Raw genomic sequence first — 15,938 nt, forward strand, 5'->3', positions numbered from 1 at the left:
TCTGCTGTGGTTACCTCCAAGCTCTGGCTCCTGCCAGAATTGTGAGAGTTTCTGCCCTCAGAGTTTCCCCTCAAGGGCTGTGGGACAAGGGTCAGCAGGTTGCTGACGACCCCTCTGCTTCCTCAAGCATTGGAAGGATCTTAGTGAAATTACTCCTAAAATCTCTTCTAGGGAAATCAATATGGTCTCCCTTTCAGACTCTTCTGGTTTGGGGAAGGGATGGGATTTAATGTATGTCCATTGTGGACATTTTAAAGAAATCACCACTCTACATGCACACACACACACAGAGAAAGAGAGACAGACACAGGGAGAAAATTAGAAGAATTACCTCCTAGCCTTGCAGCCAGAGATAACCATTGTTAACATGGTAGTTTTTTGCTTTCCACAAGTCTATGAATGCATTTCTTACATAATTGAAGTCAAACTGTATAAACAGTTTTTCCTCATGCTTGTGTAACTTTTTATTGGGTTTTAAGCATTTAAAGCATTTCTTTTGAAAGCCTTTTTTTGGTCTGGCATTGCTCTTCATAAATAACAATGGTGAAACTCATCAAAGGAATCTGCTACCAGCTAATATGTGATTAAAGAGGTGGTAATAACAGATGATTCTTTTCCAGAGATGAGAAGAAAAGTTAGTGGGGATGCTGGGGATGGGGAGGCTGGGGTCACTCAGCCACCTCCTTTTCTTTCTTCTTAGATAATGAAGTTTAAGATAAATAGGCTCTTTGAAATCTGTACTTTAAATGATTAGTGGAATTTGTCTGCAAGATTTTTGCCCTTATTTTATAGATGCAGAAACTATAGTTTAGGGAGGGGGAGGCTCAGGCTCCTCCGTGTGGTGAGGGGCAGAACTGAGGGCTGAACCCCCAATTAGGGCCTAAGTTCAGTTGCTCATTCGTGTCCGACTCTTTTGACCCCACGGACCACAGCAGGCCAGGCCTCCTTGTCCATCACCAACTCCTGGAGTTTACTCAAACTCATGTCCATTGAGTTGGTGATGCCATCCAACCATCCCATCCTCTGTTGTCCCCTTCTCCTCCTGCCTTCAGTCTTTCCCAGCAATTAGGGCCTAGGTCCATGGTATTTATAAGTATATTCTGCTGCTTCTCATAGCCTTGTTTCTGGTCCTCATCATTTCTCCCTGAACTGTGTCATCCAGGTTTGCCTTCCTCCAGGCTGAAGCCACATACTAGCCAGATTTCTATTTCTAAAATACTGATCTGACCATGTTACTTCCTGGCTTAAAACCCTGCTATGATCTCCTGTAAGCCCATAGGATGATGTCACAAATCGCTAACCCACTGTGTTGGACCTGGGCTGTGTCTCTTGCCACCTGCTCGCGCCCTTCTGTCTGCCCGGCTTGCCCTCCTCCTGGCCTGGCTCATTGCCCTCTGCCCACAGTCACCTCTTGGAAGGTCTTCCTTGTCCTTTGAGCTGAGCCAGGGGCTGCCCCTCCTCTCACCCCACTCCTCAGGTTTTCCCCTCACCCCAGCCACACATGTCACCCCACCTACTCCAGAATTCTTGCCTGGGAAATCCCATGGACAAAGGAGCCTGGTGGGCTACAGTCCCTGGGGTTGCAAAAGAGTCAGACACAACTGAGCAGCGAAACAACAACAGCAAAGGTTAGAAAGGAATTTCTTGGCCTCTGGTGAAAGATCAATGAAAATGTTGACAGTTGAGCATAGTTTTGAAGTGACTGTGAAGGCTTTTGGCCAGAGACTCGGGAATTCTAAAATTCTGCCCTACTAGTCACAGCCTAAAAGGGTGAGCTGGGTGCTCAGAGAGAGTATCAGAATGTTCACAGTGGCACAAGCCCCTGACAATTCAATGCAGGGCTCCTGGTAAAAGGCCAGGCTGGAGCCTGAGCCCTGCGGAGGCAGCTGTGGTGTGAAAGCTATTAGTCTAGACCTTGCAGTGTGAATCCTGGGTCTGCTGCTTACGAGCCCTGTGACTTTAGGCCATCTATTTAACTTAGTTGTATTTGGTATTATTATTTGAAAATATGGATTAAAGTGATGCCCACTTTATAATATTGCTGTGGGGAGTGAATGGATAATGCATGTAATGCACATGGGACTGTCCCTGGTGCTCAGTATCTGGTCAATACATATTAGCTATAATGATGGTGGCGATAATGGCGATAATGATGTGGCTGGTGGTGATGTTAATGGTGATGATAACAATGGTGATCTGAGTGATTCTAGGGAGCGTCTTCCTTCCCATAAAACAAAATCTTGAAATTCATTCTTCTTTGGTCATTTATATGGAAGAGGAAAGTTGAAGAGTGGAGGCATTGTGGGCAAGTCAAGGGGGCAGGATCTTGCTTAACTTAGCAACACAGATAAATGAAGAAGGTTGAAAAGAAGAAAGTGAGAGTTGTGAGTGGGTTGCCCCAAGGAGGCAGTCTTTACCCAGGTGTACTTATCACCTCATATCAGAAAGTAGAAATTGCGGGAGAGAAGGGGAGAAAGATGGTGTGGTCTGCAGAGCTGGCCTGGCTTTGTCCTCTTCCTAAATACAGGCATTCATTCCTGCAGCTGTGTTGTTATTAATAAATAAGCTCCTGCTCCCCACACTGCCTCTGCTCTTCAAGTTCTCTTGCCCACGCGACTGATTAAGGAGGGCAAGATCTCAAGGTGGAGATTCAGAGAAGGTGGAGATTGGAAGAAGAGTAGGAGGGAGGTGGCCTGTCTTAGCTGTTCTACTTCATGAAGTAGGAAAGGGAGGGAGGGAGATTTTGATTGGGAGAATGAGTTAGTTCTGTTCCTGCCTTTTTTGGTACATTGATCCTGCTTGCCTAAAGTTATGTCCCAGTATTTTTTTTCTGCTTCTCATCCATCATGTAAGCAACTTCTACCATGGTATGGGAGGTTGGGACTAAAATTGTGTTTGGAAAACCAGACAGCCCCCTGAATGGTAAGTGGTCTGATGTACAAGGGGAAACCACAGACTTCAGGGTCAAACAGAGCTAACTGTGTTGCTCTTTAGCTGTGGACTTTGATTAACTATTTGAACTCTCTGCATCTCCATTTATCTCTCAATGGAAAGGGGATAATACATCCCCCATCAGATTGCTGAAGATTGGTTGAATGAGAAAAAGCACTATCACACTTTGTTCATTTCCTGAGGCTGCTGCAGCAAATGATCACAAAACTTAGAACAACAGAAACTTATTCCCACACCATTTCGGAGGCCAGGAGACTGAAATCAAAGTGTTGGCAGGGTTTTGCTCCCTTCGAAAGCTCTAGGAAAGAATCCTTCCTTGTTTCTGTCTAGTTTCAGGTGTCTCTTGGAAATCCTTCCTCAGCTGTAGCTGCATCACTTCCATCTGTGCCACCATGATCACATGGTCTTTTCCCCGTATGTGTCTGTCTCCAAGTCTCCATCTCCTTATAATGATACCATCACTGGGTTCAGGATCCACCCTAATCCAGTATGGATTGGGCTTCCTAGGTGGTGCTAGTGGTAAAGAATCCGCCTGCCAGTGCAGAAGACATGAGACGTGGGTTTAATCCCTGGGTCGGGAAGATCCCCTGGAGTAGGAAATGGCAACCAATTCCAATATTCTTGCCTGGAAAATTCCATGGGAAGAGGAGTCTGGCAGGCTACAGTCCATGGGGCTGCAAAGAGTCAGACAGGACTGAGTGACCAAGCACAATCCCATATAACCTCATCTTAATTTGATCATGTCTACAAAGACCTTATTTCAAAATAAGGTCACATGCAGAGGTTCTGGGGGGTAAGACTTTAGTATATCTTTACGGGTGACACAATTCAACCCCCTACTGGCACCTAGCCCAGGGAATGGCATATTGTAGGTGATCGAACGTCACTAATGTCCTTCACCTCTCCATTCTTCTCCCTACAGCTGGAAAGAAAAAAAAAAATGTTTGCCTTCTGTGAAAGAAAAAACCTTGAAAACAGATCACTGATCTACAGTCTTGTTCTCTTTAGACACAGACGTTTTGTCTCTTTTCCATCAGTATCTTAATATAAGCTCTGTGCACTGCTTTTCATATGTATTGATTTTTTTTTCTTATCTGGTAGGTACACAAATCGGGGCTCAGAGGGCTATTGCCAGCACAAATGGAGAGCTTGCATTTCAATCTGGTGCTAATCAAAATGTAAGATTTAGAATCAGGGTGTTTGCATCTGAAAACAGAATTGGTTTTCTGACCATCTTTGATAACAGCCTCTGTGGACAGAGGCTGATTCATCCTAGGTGAGTCATATGTGGCAACATGCCTGTATTCAGGTTTCAATAACCGTCAGGACCAGAGCTCCTGGTTCTGACATAACTTGGCTTTGATTGTCTAGAAGGTCAAGTTGGCCTTGTTCCTCTGTCAGGTAAATTTAACCTTAACTGCATACAGCCTGCATTGGGATCCCAGGAATGAGGAGTGGGTTTCTTGTCTCCCAGCTCCTAAATAATGTGTCAAGTGTTCCCATAATCTGCAACCATTGTTTTAATTGAAGTGCATTGATTTACAGTGTTGTGTTAATTTCAGGGGTACAGCATATATGTATTCTTTTTTAAATTTTTAAAAAGAATATATATATTCTTTTTCAGATTCCTTTCCCTTATAGTTTATTACAAAATATTGAGTATAGCTGTTCAGTGGGTCCTTACTGGTCATCTGTTTTATATATAGATTAGTATGTATATGTTAGTCCCGAACTATTTATCTCTACCCCCCTCACCTCTTTGGTAACCATGTTTGTTTTCTATGTCTTTGGGTCTATTTCTGTTTCATAAATAAATTCATTTGTATAATATTTTAAAATGATTCCACTTGCAATCTGTATCATATGATACTTGTCTTTCTCTGTCTGATTTAACTTCACTTAGTATGATAATCTCTAGATTCATCCATGTTGCTGCAAATGGCATTATTTCATTCTTTATTAATGGCTGAAGAATATTCCATTGCATATGTCTTCTTTATCCATTCATCTGTCAATGGACATTTAGGTCGCTTCCATGTCTTGGCTATTGTCAATTGAACATTGGACATTGGGATCTGCAGCCAGTTTGAATTAAACTTGCTGTCATGGATTGGCTTCTCTGGAAGCAGGTGCTGAGATAGTGTTTGAGTGTAACGCAGTAGCCAATGTGCAGAAGAGTTAACCTAGCCGGCCTGAGATGGCTGTCTTTAGAAAGGCCAGCTTACAAGGTGAGCCTTTGACTGGCATTTGGGACCCTGGATTTCAGGACGATCCTCACCATTTACTGAACTAAGAGTGGCTCATATTTCCTAAACTGTTCTTATAAACAATATATTTTATGTTGAAAATGTTTTGTTTCCTTCTGGGAGCCTGGAATTTTGGTACATGCTTCCCAGGTGGCACTAGTGGTAAAGAACCCGCCTGCCAGTGCAGGAGACATAAGAGCTGTGGGTTGGATCCCTGGGTCAGGAAGAGCCCCTGGAGGAGGGCATGGCAGGCTACAGTTCATAGAGCCGCAGAGTCAGACACGACTGAAGGGACTTAGCACACACACACGGTAGCAGGCAGAGGATGCCTGAGTGACTAGTCCTGAGTAAAAACCCTAAATGCGTGCATGCCTGTGTGCTCAGTTGCTCGGTCGTGTCTGACTCTTTGTGACCCATGGACTGTAGCCCAACAGGCTCCTCTGTCCATGGAATTTTCCAGGCAAGGACACTGGAGCAGGTTGCCATTTCCTTCTCCAGGGCTTGTTGTTGTCCAGTCACTAAGTCGTGTTTGACTCTTTGCGACCCCTTAGACTGCAGCACACTTCCATCCTCCAGTGTCCCCAGACCTCCACCCCCTACTCTTCTCCAGAGGTACCAAACCGTGAATGAGTTTCCCTAGTGGACAGCATTCCACATGGGTCATCACACTGATTGCTGGAGGAATTAAATCTGTCCTGTGTGACTCTGCTGGGAGAAGACGCTGAAAACTTGCTCCTGGTTTCCACCAGACTTCTCCCCACGTGCCTTTTCCTATTGCTGATTTTTCTTTGTATCCTTCACTGTAATCATAGTGATTACATAGTGTGAGGATGATTATATACTGAGTCCTATGAGTCTTCATGAATCATTGAACCTAGGAGGTGATCATGGGCTTCCCCCATCATAATCGGATCACCTGTGGAAGGGAGGAGGGGAGGAGCAGGACTGGGCAGAGGAAATGTTTCCATTTTGCAAAACGAAAAAGTTCTGGAGATGGTGGTGATGGGTGGTTGTACTTAACAGAAATGTACACTTAAAAAATGACTAAAATGGTAAATGTTATGTAATGTGTGTTTTGCTGCACTTAAAAAATAATTCAAAATCTTCTTGTAAGTGGCTGAGCATGCAGAACTTAAAGCTCCTAGAAAGCAAGATCCTTCTAAGAGGTCATCAGGCACACTAAAGACAGTGGCGTGGCATCGTTAGTATTCTGAGGGGAAAATATTTTGGACCTTGGACTCAGCCAAGATAACAATCATACGAATGCAGAGTAACTATTTTAAAACGTGAGAAATAAAAACATGTTCTACACAAATTTACTTGAGAGAACACAAATATGGAATGTACTCTATCAAAGTGAAAAAAAAATGCAAGAAAAAGAAAGGAATGAAATCCAAAACATAGTTTTTCTTTAATCAGGTGGCTCAGTGATGAAGAACCCGCCTACCAAGGCAAGAGATATGGGTTCGATCCCTGGGTTGGGAAGATCCCCTGAAGAAGGGAATGGCTACCCACGCCAGTATTCTTGCTTGGGAAATCCCATGAACAGAGGAGTCTGGCGGGCTACAGTCTGTGGGGTCACGAAGAGTGGGATATTACTTAGTGACTGAGCACGCATGCGTATAAAGAACAGTAAGGACAGACCTCCAATGACAGCAATGCAGCAAGCCTAGAGAGCAGCCAGACCTGTGTGTCAGAGAGCGCTTGGAGTGATGACTTTAAGGAACAAAAAAAGACGACTCCCTGCAACAACTAATATCGTTAAGAAAATGGATGTTTCGCCAGGAAGAAAAAAGAAAAGCCATGAGAAAGCCCAGGAAAAACAAAAAGTTACACAAGGACGTGTTGGTCCAAATTGAAGTAATCTGAAACTATGGCTTGATTTTGAAAATTGATAGGGTAAGAAAGGGCACTGCATTAAAACGATGTCACTTTTAGGGATATATATTGGGCTTCCCTGGTGGCTCAGACAGAAAAGATTCTGCCTGCAATGCAGGAGACCTGCTTTCGATCCCTGTGTCAGGAAGATCCCCTGGAGAAGGGCATGGCAACCCACTCCAGCATTCTTGCCTGGAGAATCCCATGGACAGAGGAACCTGGTGGGCTACAGTCCACAGGATCGAAAAGAGTCGGACCTCACTGAAGTGACTTAGAACACACATGCACGCAGGGGTGTATATTTAGTTACGCAGGATTGCATCTAGTTAATTTGAGCGAATATGCATATCCATTCATATGCAGTGAATACATATGTCTAATCATAATAGTGATATTCTTTACTTTTTTTTTAATTTTTAGAATTAACTTATAAACCACCACAAAGACTTGTGATTGCAGAATATACATGCATATAGGTATGTATAAAATAAACATAAATTCTGGAGCACAGAAGTAATGAAAGGAGAGATGGAGGAGGAAAATATTGGGCCTTAGTTTCACCACGTTTCTTAGTAAGAAGACAAGAAATATTCTCTAAATTTAATGCCATAAAAATTGAGTTTCAATTTTTCAAAGTTAGACAAAGGTAGCTAACTGAATATAACTATTAAAATTGGGAGGAAGTGTAAGGAGGGATCTAAAGCCTCTAGGAGGTAACAAATCCTTCAGATTTTTAGGGCAAAAATTCATGACCTAAATCCACATCTGTTATAGCAGGAACTCATAAACAATGTGTAATGCTGATAAATTGAGAAATAACAATGCATGCGTAATTTTTAGCATATTTAAGTTAACTAACCATCTGGCTCCCTAAACTATAGAAACTAAAACCAGTATCTATTTAACTTTTTAACCCTCTGGGAAGTAGGGTTAGAAGAGGGTGCAGAAAGACACATAGGATATTCGCTTTTCTTTTTAAACCCTTGCCTTCTGTCAAAAACCCCCTTTCCCCCCGGCGTGCATGTGTTACCCTGCTTCTCAAAATTTATAAAATGGCTGAATGATTGCCCATCATATGGATAGAATAATTCACAGAAGCTTGAAGTATTTAACCATTCCTCATATTGTGGAGCATTTAGGATACATCCACATTTGTTATTTTATTTAATGTTCTTATAAACAGTCTTATATGTAAATAAATCTTTGTGCATATTTCTGGATCAACCAACCTGTGTGTAAACTTTTTTTTTTTTTTTTAATTAGAGGCTAAGGGATGGGGTGGGTGGGAGGTGGGAGGGGGTTCAGGATGGGGAATACATGTAAACCCGTGCCTGATTCATGTCAATGTATGGCAAAAACCAATCTGTGTGTAAACTTTTATGTATAGCTTCGAATTATTTCCTGAGGCATGAACGCTAGATGTGAGGGGTGGACATTTTAAAGCCCCTTGTTAAGGACACAGACATTTTTTTCCTTTCATTTTTGAGTATAGACATTTTGGTAAAAACTCTCTGAAGGATCAAAGTATCATCAAAATGGGAGGCTCTCAGTCCAGGACTGTTTTTTTCTTTTTTTTTTTAAAGTATTTATTTTTATTTATTTATTTCGGCTGCACCAGATCTCAGTTGCAGCATGCAAACTCTTAGTTCTAGCATATGGGGTTGAGTTCCCCTGACCAGAGATCAAACCCGAGCCCCCTGCATTGGGAGCGTGCAGTCTTAGCCACTGGACCACCAGGAAGTTCCCAGGCCTGTTTTTGAGATAACCTTCTGATGAAATGAGTGGTTAATGGCCGCTACATAGCGTCCCACTTTCTGGACCAGTGGAGTCGCCTCGGGTCACCCAGCCCACAGGGGAAGGCAGGGCAGAAATCACATTGCGTGAGCGAGTTTCACGGTCCGGCCCTCTTCTGATGACTTCGCTGGACTTTGTTCATGTTTCTTGTTTAATCCTCAGCACAACCTTTGGAGGGCTCTCATCTCTGTCTTACAGGGGAAGAGCAAAGGCAAACAGAGATGAAGTGCAAACTTCCCTGACTGTCCAGTGGTTGAAATGTCACCTTCCAATGCAGAGGGTGTGAGTTTGATCCTTGGTTGGGCAGCTGAGGTCCCACATGCCTCCCAACCAAAAGGCAAAATGTAAAACAGAAACAACATTGTAACAAATTAATAGAAGACTAAAAATGCTCCATGCCAAAAAGAGAGAGAGAGAGAAAGTGATGAAGTGATTTGCCCAAAGCCACATGGCCACAAGGTAGCAGAGATGGGTCCCACACCCAGTGGTCTGAGTCTAGAGCCCAAGCTTCAGCTGCTGTGCTGCTCCAGGCCCTTGTCTGTGAGAAGCATGTAGTCTGGGTCAGCCCTGGTCAGTGCCCACAGGAAGAATATAATCACACAAGGGAGAAGGCATCTCCATCTTATTAGCTTCTAGCATGTAGCCTGGTACCCAGTAGACACCTAATACATATTTGTCAATTAAATAAAAGAGCCGAACTTTGTATGAAACTCCTCTGCATTTTTATTTGACTTACTCTCCCTGCTGTGGGAAGTAATGTTTTTATCCCCATTTTACCCCTCTGAGGTTCTCAGAGGTCAAGCCCCTGGCCCCAAAATACTATTATCACAGCTCTTTTGATAGAGGAGGCATTCCAGTTCAGGTCTGTAGGATCTGAAAGCCAAAGCTGTCCTCATGTTACTCAAAGTGTCTTTGGGAGAATTCAAGGAGTTAGTTCTGGTAAAACCTTTAGCCCAGGGGGTTCTCAGAGAGTGGCCCCTGGTCAAGAAGGACGGCAGCAACCCCTGGGAACTTGCTAGAAATGCCTCTTTTCGGTTCCTGCCCAAGGTCTGGTGATGCAGAATCCCTGAGGGTGGAATGCAGACCCTGCAGGTGATTCCACTGTGAGCCCCGACGTGAGAGCACGACCTTAGCCCCAGGCCTGCCCCATGCTGAGTGCTTAGGGAGATGGCAGCTGCTGCCATCTGGTATCACATTCTGGATCCCAAAGAGATAGTGGAGGGCGGGGTGGAATGTGGGGGTGTCTAGAACTTACTGCTTCTCACAGTTATTACCTGGTGCTGGCCACTCCTGGCCCATCAGTGGATCCAGTTAGTCCCAGGATGTCACGGAGTGGAGCCCGGAGGAAACCATCCAGGAGAGAGTATGCTTGGCACATTGAATGAAGCTCACAGGAGCTCTGCAGCCCACCCTGGATGGTCATTTACTGGGCTGCCTTCTGCTTTGTGATGCCTCTCCTGCCATGTACATCCTCCCGAGTGACCCTGACGTCCAGAGTGGGCTCCACCCTTTATGGGTAGTGGTCCCAGGGCCAGGGGAGTAGGCAGCCTTGAGGGAAGCTGAGGGCACTATGGATTCTTCCTCTGGCCTCTGCAAAATTCTGCCCGACTGAAGGCGTGTCTTGAGTCCTTCCTGCTGCCTTAGGATTATTACATATTTGATCAGGGAATTTAACATTCCTGAACACCTGTGATGTGCCAGCCTTGGGGTGGTTGGTCCTGTCGTGTGCAAGCCTCCATGCTCAGCTCCTTGAAGTGTTTGGGTCCCTTTGACTTGGGCCCAAAGAGGTCAGCAGTGGTCCCAAGGCAACCAGCTAATAGGTGGTAAAGTTCCATCCAAACCCAGGCTGGTCTCACTGACTCCGTCCTTGTTCTTCTCTAACTCAGTTGTAACTTGCCTTGAAAGATGTGAAGTGTGACCATGAACAGATGGTTCTCTCTCTCATCCCCACAGGTTCTGCCGAACCACGGCCTCCACGCAGCAGGGTTCTGTGTGGCCTTCATCCTCTCCCTGGTGCTGACCTGGGCTGCGCTCTTCTTCATGGTTCGATACCAGTGTGTGAAGGGAAGCATGCTTACCAGACATCAGGTGGGAATCGATGTGCATCTTCTTCCTGGAGGGTAGCAGTTGATTGGTGGTAGATGTGAGATTCAAGTTTATCCTTCGACTCTGGATGGATGTCAGGACCATCCATGACATCCATGGATGCATGCTGGAACCATGATGCATGCTCAAAGCTAGGCCCTCCTGCACAGACTCTTACTGCTTTCCCAGGGGGCATCTCCATCATGAATTGTTTTTAAAAGCTCCCTGGATGATTCTAACAGATGGCCAGGACAGGATTGGGAGCCCTTGTTCTGGCTGAATCACTGAGTGCCTGCCTGTATGGCCCACTGTGCGTTCATGCCACACCTTGATTCGGGTCCTGGTATACCCTTCATCCTCAGGATGAAGCCCAGATGGCTTAGCATGGCTTATAAAGAGAGCCCCCTGTGTCCAGCTTCACACCCCGACATCCCACTCTAGACAATGGCTGCTGAGCTCTCCACACTCACCAGGATGCTTCTGTAATCCTCCCTCTGCTCTTCAATGAGCAGGACCCTGACACGTCCTGTAAGACTCATCTCTGGCCTTGCCTCTCCATGGAAGTCATCACTTGGCCACCTCCTGGCTGAGTCAGGGGCCCCCTCTCTGGGTTCCTGCCCTGGCTTCTGGACCACCCTCCTCCCTACCGTTTATCCCCATCTGTGAACTCCACAGTCTCTGTTTTCCTGTCTTGGTCTGCATTCCCACAGAAGCACACCCTGAGACCAGGATCCAAATGCAAATAGTTTGTATGGGAAGTGACCCCAGGAAGTAAAGGTAGGAGGTGGGGGAGTGAGGTGGGAAGGAAGGCAGCCAGTCAAGCTACCACTATGGGTACCACGTACTTCTTCATCCCACCTGGGAACTCCGGACGGTGTAGAGCCAGCGTCAGCGTCATCCTGCCTGAAGGGAGAAAGAGAATGGGTGTTAAGTTATGAAATGCTTCTGGTTGAGGACAATGGCGGGGAGGCAGCCAGGACAAAGGCCTTGTTTCCCTGACATGGACTCTGAAGGCCAGAAGGAGCCTTCAGGGAAAGAAGTGTAGGTGTTGGCTGGTAGATCTTGGGCTCAAAGGCCCTGAAGAGCAAGGGCAGGGGTCATGGATGCTGCCTGCTGTAATCCCCATTGCCTGGTAGGGAGCCTGGCACTTAGAAGGCACTTAGTGAACATGTGAAGGGATGAATCTCCACCATCACCCTGCAGCCAATCAGAGGACAGACAGACAGAGGCAGGACAGGGTGCTGTCCTAGGATGAGAAGTCGCTGCTGGGAGTGAGCACCCTGAGGGGTGGTTGATTCCTGCAGGACCATGGGGGCTGGATGACTCACCCAGAGGTCCAGCCACTTGAAAGAAACATTTGTGATCTTTTTCCTTCACCGTGTAGTGAGGAAACTGAGTCCAGTGAAGCTGAACAGCCTCCAGGTGGCCGAGTATAGGCTGAGACCTGGCTTCCGGGGACACCCCCCACCTCTGGAGGCTGGCAGTCCTGTCCCATTGTTCAGTTTGTTTCTGCTTCCTGGAGGAGAGACTTGTCATTTCAAAGTGAGGTCAACCCACAATCTCCTTGACAGGCAGAAGTGAAGAGAAGAAAAATGGCCCATCTAATGAGACATTCTACTTACTCTCCCAAAGCTGTTATCAATCACAGATGAGCAAGACTCACCCTGCTCGTTCGATGAAGGAGCAGAATTCATTTCTCGGAGATTAAAGGCTGATTGTTACAACCACGGGAGGAAAGCAAAGTGTGAATTTGATTTAAGATCTGAAGACTCTTGTAGTATTTTTTTATCCCAACATCACAATATGAACTCTTTCCACATTAAAAAAAATTTTTTTTCCTTTGTGGTGGTAACCAAGGAAAAAATGTGTTATAAAACAGAAGGCAGCCTTTAGAGTTAGGTAGACCTCGGGTCAAATACCATGCGGGCTCTTTATGAGCTGTGTGAACTCTGATAATGTCATTTTCATCTCTCTGAGCTGTATTTTCCATATATGTAAAGTGGGGACATCAGCACGTTTTGTGTGACGTTTTCATGATATAACTCATACAAGGCACACGGACAGATATTCTTAAATGTTAGTATAATTATTATGCATTTTTGTGGCATTGGTAATGTCAGAGAGCAACACAGATACATCATCTATCCAACTGAAGGATTGAGCTTAATTATCTCTGATGTCACTTCCATCTGACAACTCTATATTCTGATTAGAAACCAACCAGATCCATGTTGTTGAAGTCCATATGCCATCTGTTAATACTCTTCTGCATCACGATGATGATGAGGTTGATGGTGATATATGATGGTGTTGGCGGTGATGATGGGGATGGGGGGACAATGATGATGATGGTGATGGTGAAATATTTGTATTAGATCTTTATAGTTATAAAGCTCTTTCTATCCCCTGCTTTGTTTTATCCACACAACAACTCTGTGCAGGGCTACTGGAATTATGATCCCATTTCTTTGATGAGAAAATGAGGCCCAGGAAAGTGCAATGTTGTGCCTGAGTCTTGTCTGCTCACCAGTGGTGAGGCCAGCTAGGTTCTCTGGTTACAGATCCCCACGTTCCCTCATGACTTTTCTAGCATGTGACATTCACAGGAAGGCCCACTCAATTGTTGTTCCTGAAATTCTCCTGAAGGTTCAGCATCACGAAAACAAGCTGGAGCACTCCCAGTTCACCTCAGCTGATGGTGTGAATGAGGATCTCGCTCTCAATGACCAAATGGTAGACATTCTGTCTTCTGAGGACCCTGGGAGCATGCTTCAAGCCTTAGAAGAGTAAGTATTCTAAATCACATTATATTTCCACGGATATCATCAATGTTCTGTATCTACAGCAGCATGAGAGCAAACACTGAGTATATTTCATTCATTAATTCATCCCACTTTTCATTGGTCACTCAGTAATCATAATCTTTGGAAGAAAAGTTATGATCAATCTAGACAGCATATTAAAAAGCAGAAACATTATTTTGCCAACAAAGGTCCATATAGTCAAAGTTATGGTTTTTCCAGTAGTCATGTTTGGATGTGAGAGTTGGACTATAAAGAAAGCTGAGCACCAAAGATTTGATGCTTTTGAACTGTGGTGCTGGAGAAGACTCTTGAGAGCCCCTTGGACTGCAAAGAGATACAACCAGTCAATTGTAAAGGAAATCAGTCCTGAATATTCATTGGAAGGACTGATGTTGAAGCTGAAACTTCAATACTTTGGCCACCTAATGTGAAGAACTGACTCATTGGAAAAGACCCTGATGCTGGGAAAGTTTGAAGGCGGGGGGAGAAGGGGAGACAGAGGATGAGATGGTTGGATAGAATCACTATCACTTGAGTAAGCTCCAGGAGTTGGTGATGGACAGGGAAGCCTGGCGTGCTGCAGTCCATGGGGTCGCAAAGAGTCTGATGTGACTGAGCGACTGAACTGAACTGAACTCAACCGAGTCATAATCAAACAACTGCCATGCCCTGAACACTATGCTTGGTATTTAAGAAAAAAGACAGAACATAGTTTGAGCTGTGAGGCAGTCTGACCTAGTGGGAAGACAAACACAGAAATGGAAGTGACTATGAAAATTTGATGAGTACTGTGCTAAGATTGGGGCTCGCTGAGCACAAAAGAAAAGGTAATTACCTCTGAGCAGGTCATAGAAATGCTTCCCAGAGGAAGAGAGATTGTAACTAATTCTTGAAGCTTTTCAAGTAGATTAAGAGAAGAAAGGCTTTTCAGGCAGAGGAAAGACAGGGCAGTTGTCAAGACAGGAAGTGAGCAAGTTATATACATTTGGTGAAGTGTCAGTAACTCAGTATGACTGATGTGTGGATTGGGGTTTTGAGTAGTGTAGTGAAGGAAAGGAAGTGACATATTGAGAGAGATTCCAGATCAGGTGATATGACTGTTGGCTAAACTGGGTTCAATTCTTTTCTTTTTGTCTATTTATCTATTTATTAACCTTTAAGGACCAAGATCTAAGTATTTTTATTTTTTTACTTATTAACTTTAGTTTATAACATTTTGTAAGTTTCATGTGTACCACATTATATTTCTACCTCTGTATATATACAGAAGTAGAGTATATTTATATATATATTTAATATATGTATGCTTACATATATCATTATTTACATATATATTACTTATATATGTATATTTATATACATATATACAGAGAAGTAGAGTATCTATGTGAGTATCTACAGCATGCTCACCACCAAAAATTTAGTTTCCATCCATCACCATACAGTTGATCTGCTTTATCCATCTCATCTTCCCCCAGCAGCTTCCTCTCTAGTAACCACTATTCTGTTCTCTATATCTACGAGTTAATTTTTGTTTGATTTTATTCATGTGTCTTGTGTTTTCATTTGTTTTCTATATTCTGCAGATGAGTGAAATCATATGGTATTTTCCTTCTCCGTCTGACTTACTTCACTTATATAATACCCTCAAGATCCATCTATGTTGTTGCAAATGGAAAGATTTCATCTCTTTATGGCTGAGTAGCATTCCATTATCCATTCATCCATTGATGGGCATCCATTATCCATTCATCTGTTCATGGGCATTTAGGTTGCTTCCATAACTTGGCAGTTGTGAGTAATGATGCAGTAAGCATGGGAGTGCATGTACCTTTTCAAATTAATGGTTTCATATTATTTGATAAATACCCCAGAGTGGGATAACTGGATCATATGGTGGTTCTAGTCTCATTTTTTTGAGGAGTCTCCAGACTGTTTTCCATAATGGCCACTGTTGTTGTTTAGTTTCTCGGTCATGTCTGATCTTTGCGACCCCGTGGACTTCAGTACACCAGGTTTCCTTGTCCTTCACTATCTCCCAGAGTTTGCTCAAACTCACATCCATTGAGTTGATGATGCTATCCAACCAACATTCCCACCAACACTCACTAGATAATAGTCATTCTAACAGGTGCAAGGTGATATCTCATTGTGGTTTTAATTTGTGTTTCCCTAATAA

At 44.1% G+C, this 15,938-nt stretch overlaps 1 protein-coding gene across 3 annotated transcripts in view; it reads left to right on the forward strand.

Moving 5' to 3' along the window:
• Positions 1 to 15,938, forward strand: part of EVC2 (EvC ciliary complex subunit 2) — a 153,132-nt gene that overhangs the window by 36,191 nt on the left and 101,003 nt on the right. For all 3 annotated transcript variants that reach the window (XM_043447727.1, XM_043447728.1, XM_043447729.1), the window contains exons 8-9: positions 10,824 to 10,958; positions 13,602 to 13,741. In XM_043447727.1, coding sequence (XP_043303662.1) covers positions 10,824 to 10,958; positions 13,602 to 13,741 — 275 coding nt within the window. The remainder of the gene's footprint in view (positions 1 to 10,823; positions 10,959 to 13,601; positions 13,742 to 15,938) is intronic.

The sequence above is a fragment of the Cervus canadensis genome, chromosome 26, assembly GCF_019320065.1.
Source record: "Cervus canadensis isolate Bull #8, Minnesota chromosome 26, ASM1932006v1, whole genome shotgun sequence".
NCBI classification, from domain to species: domain Eukaryota; kingdom Metazoa; phylum Chordata; class Mammalia; order Artiodactyla; family Cervidae; genus Cervus; species Cervus canadensis.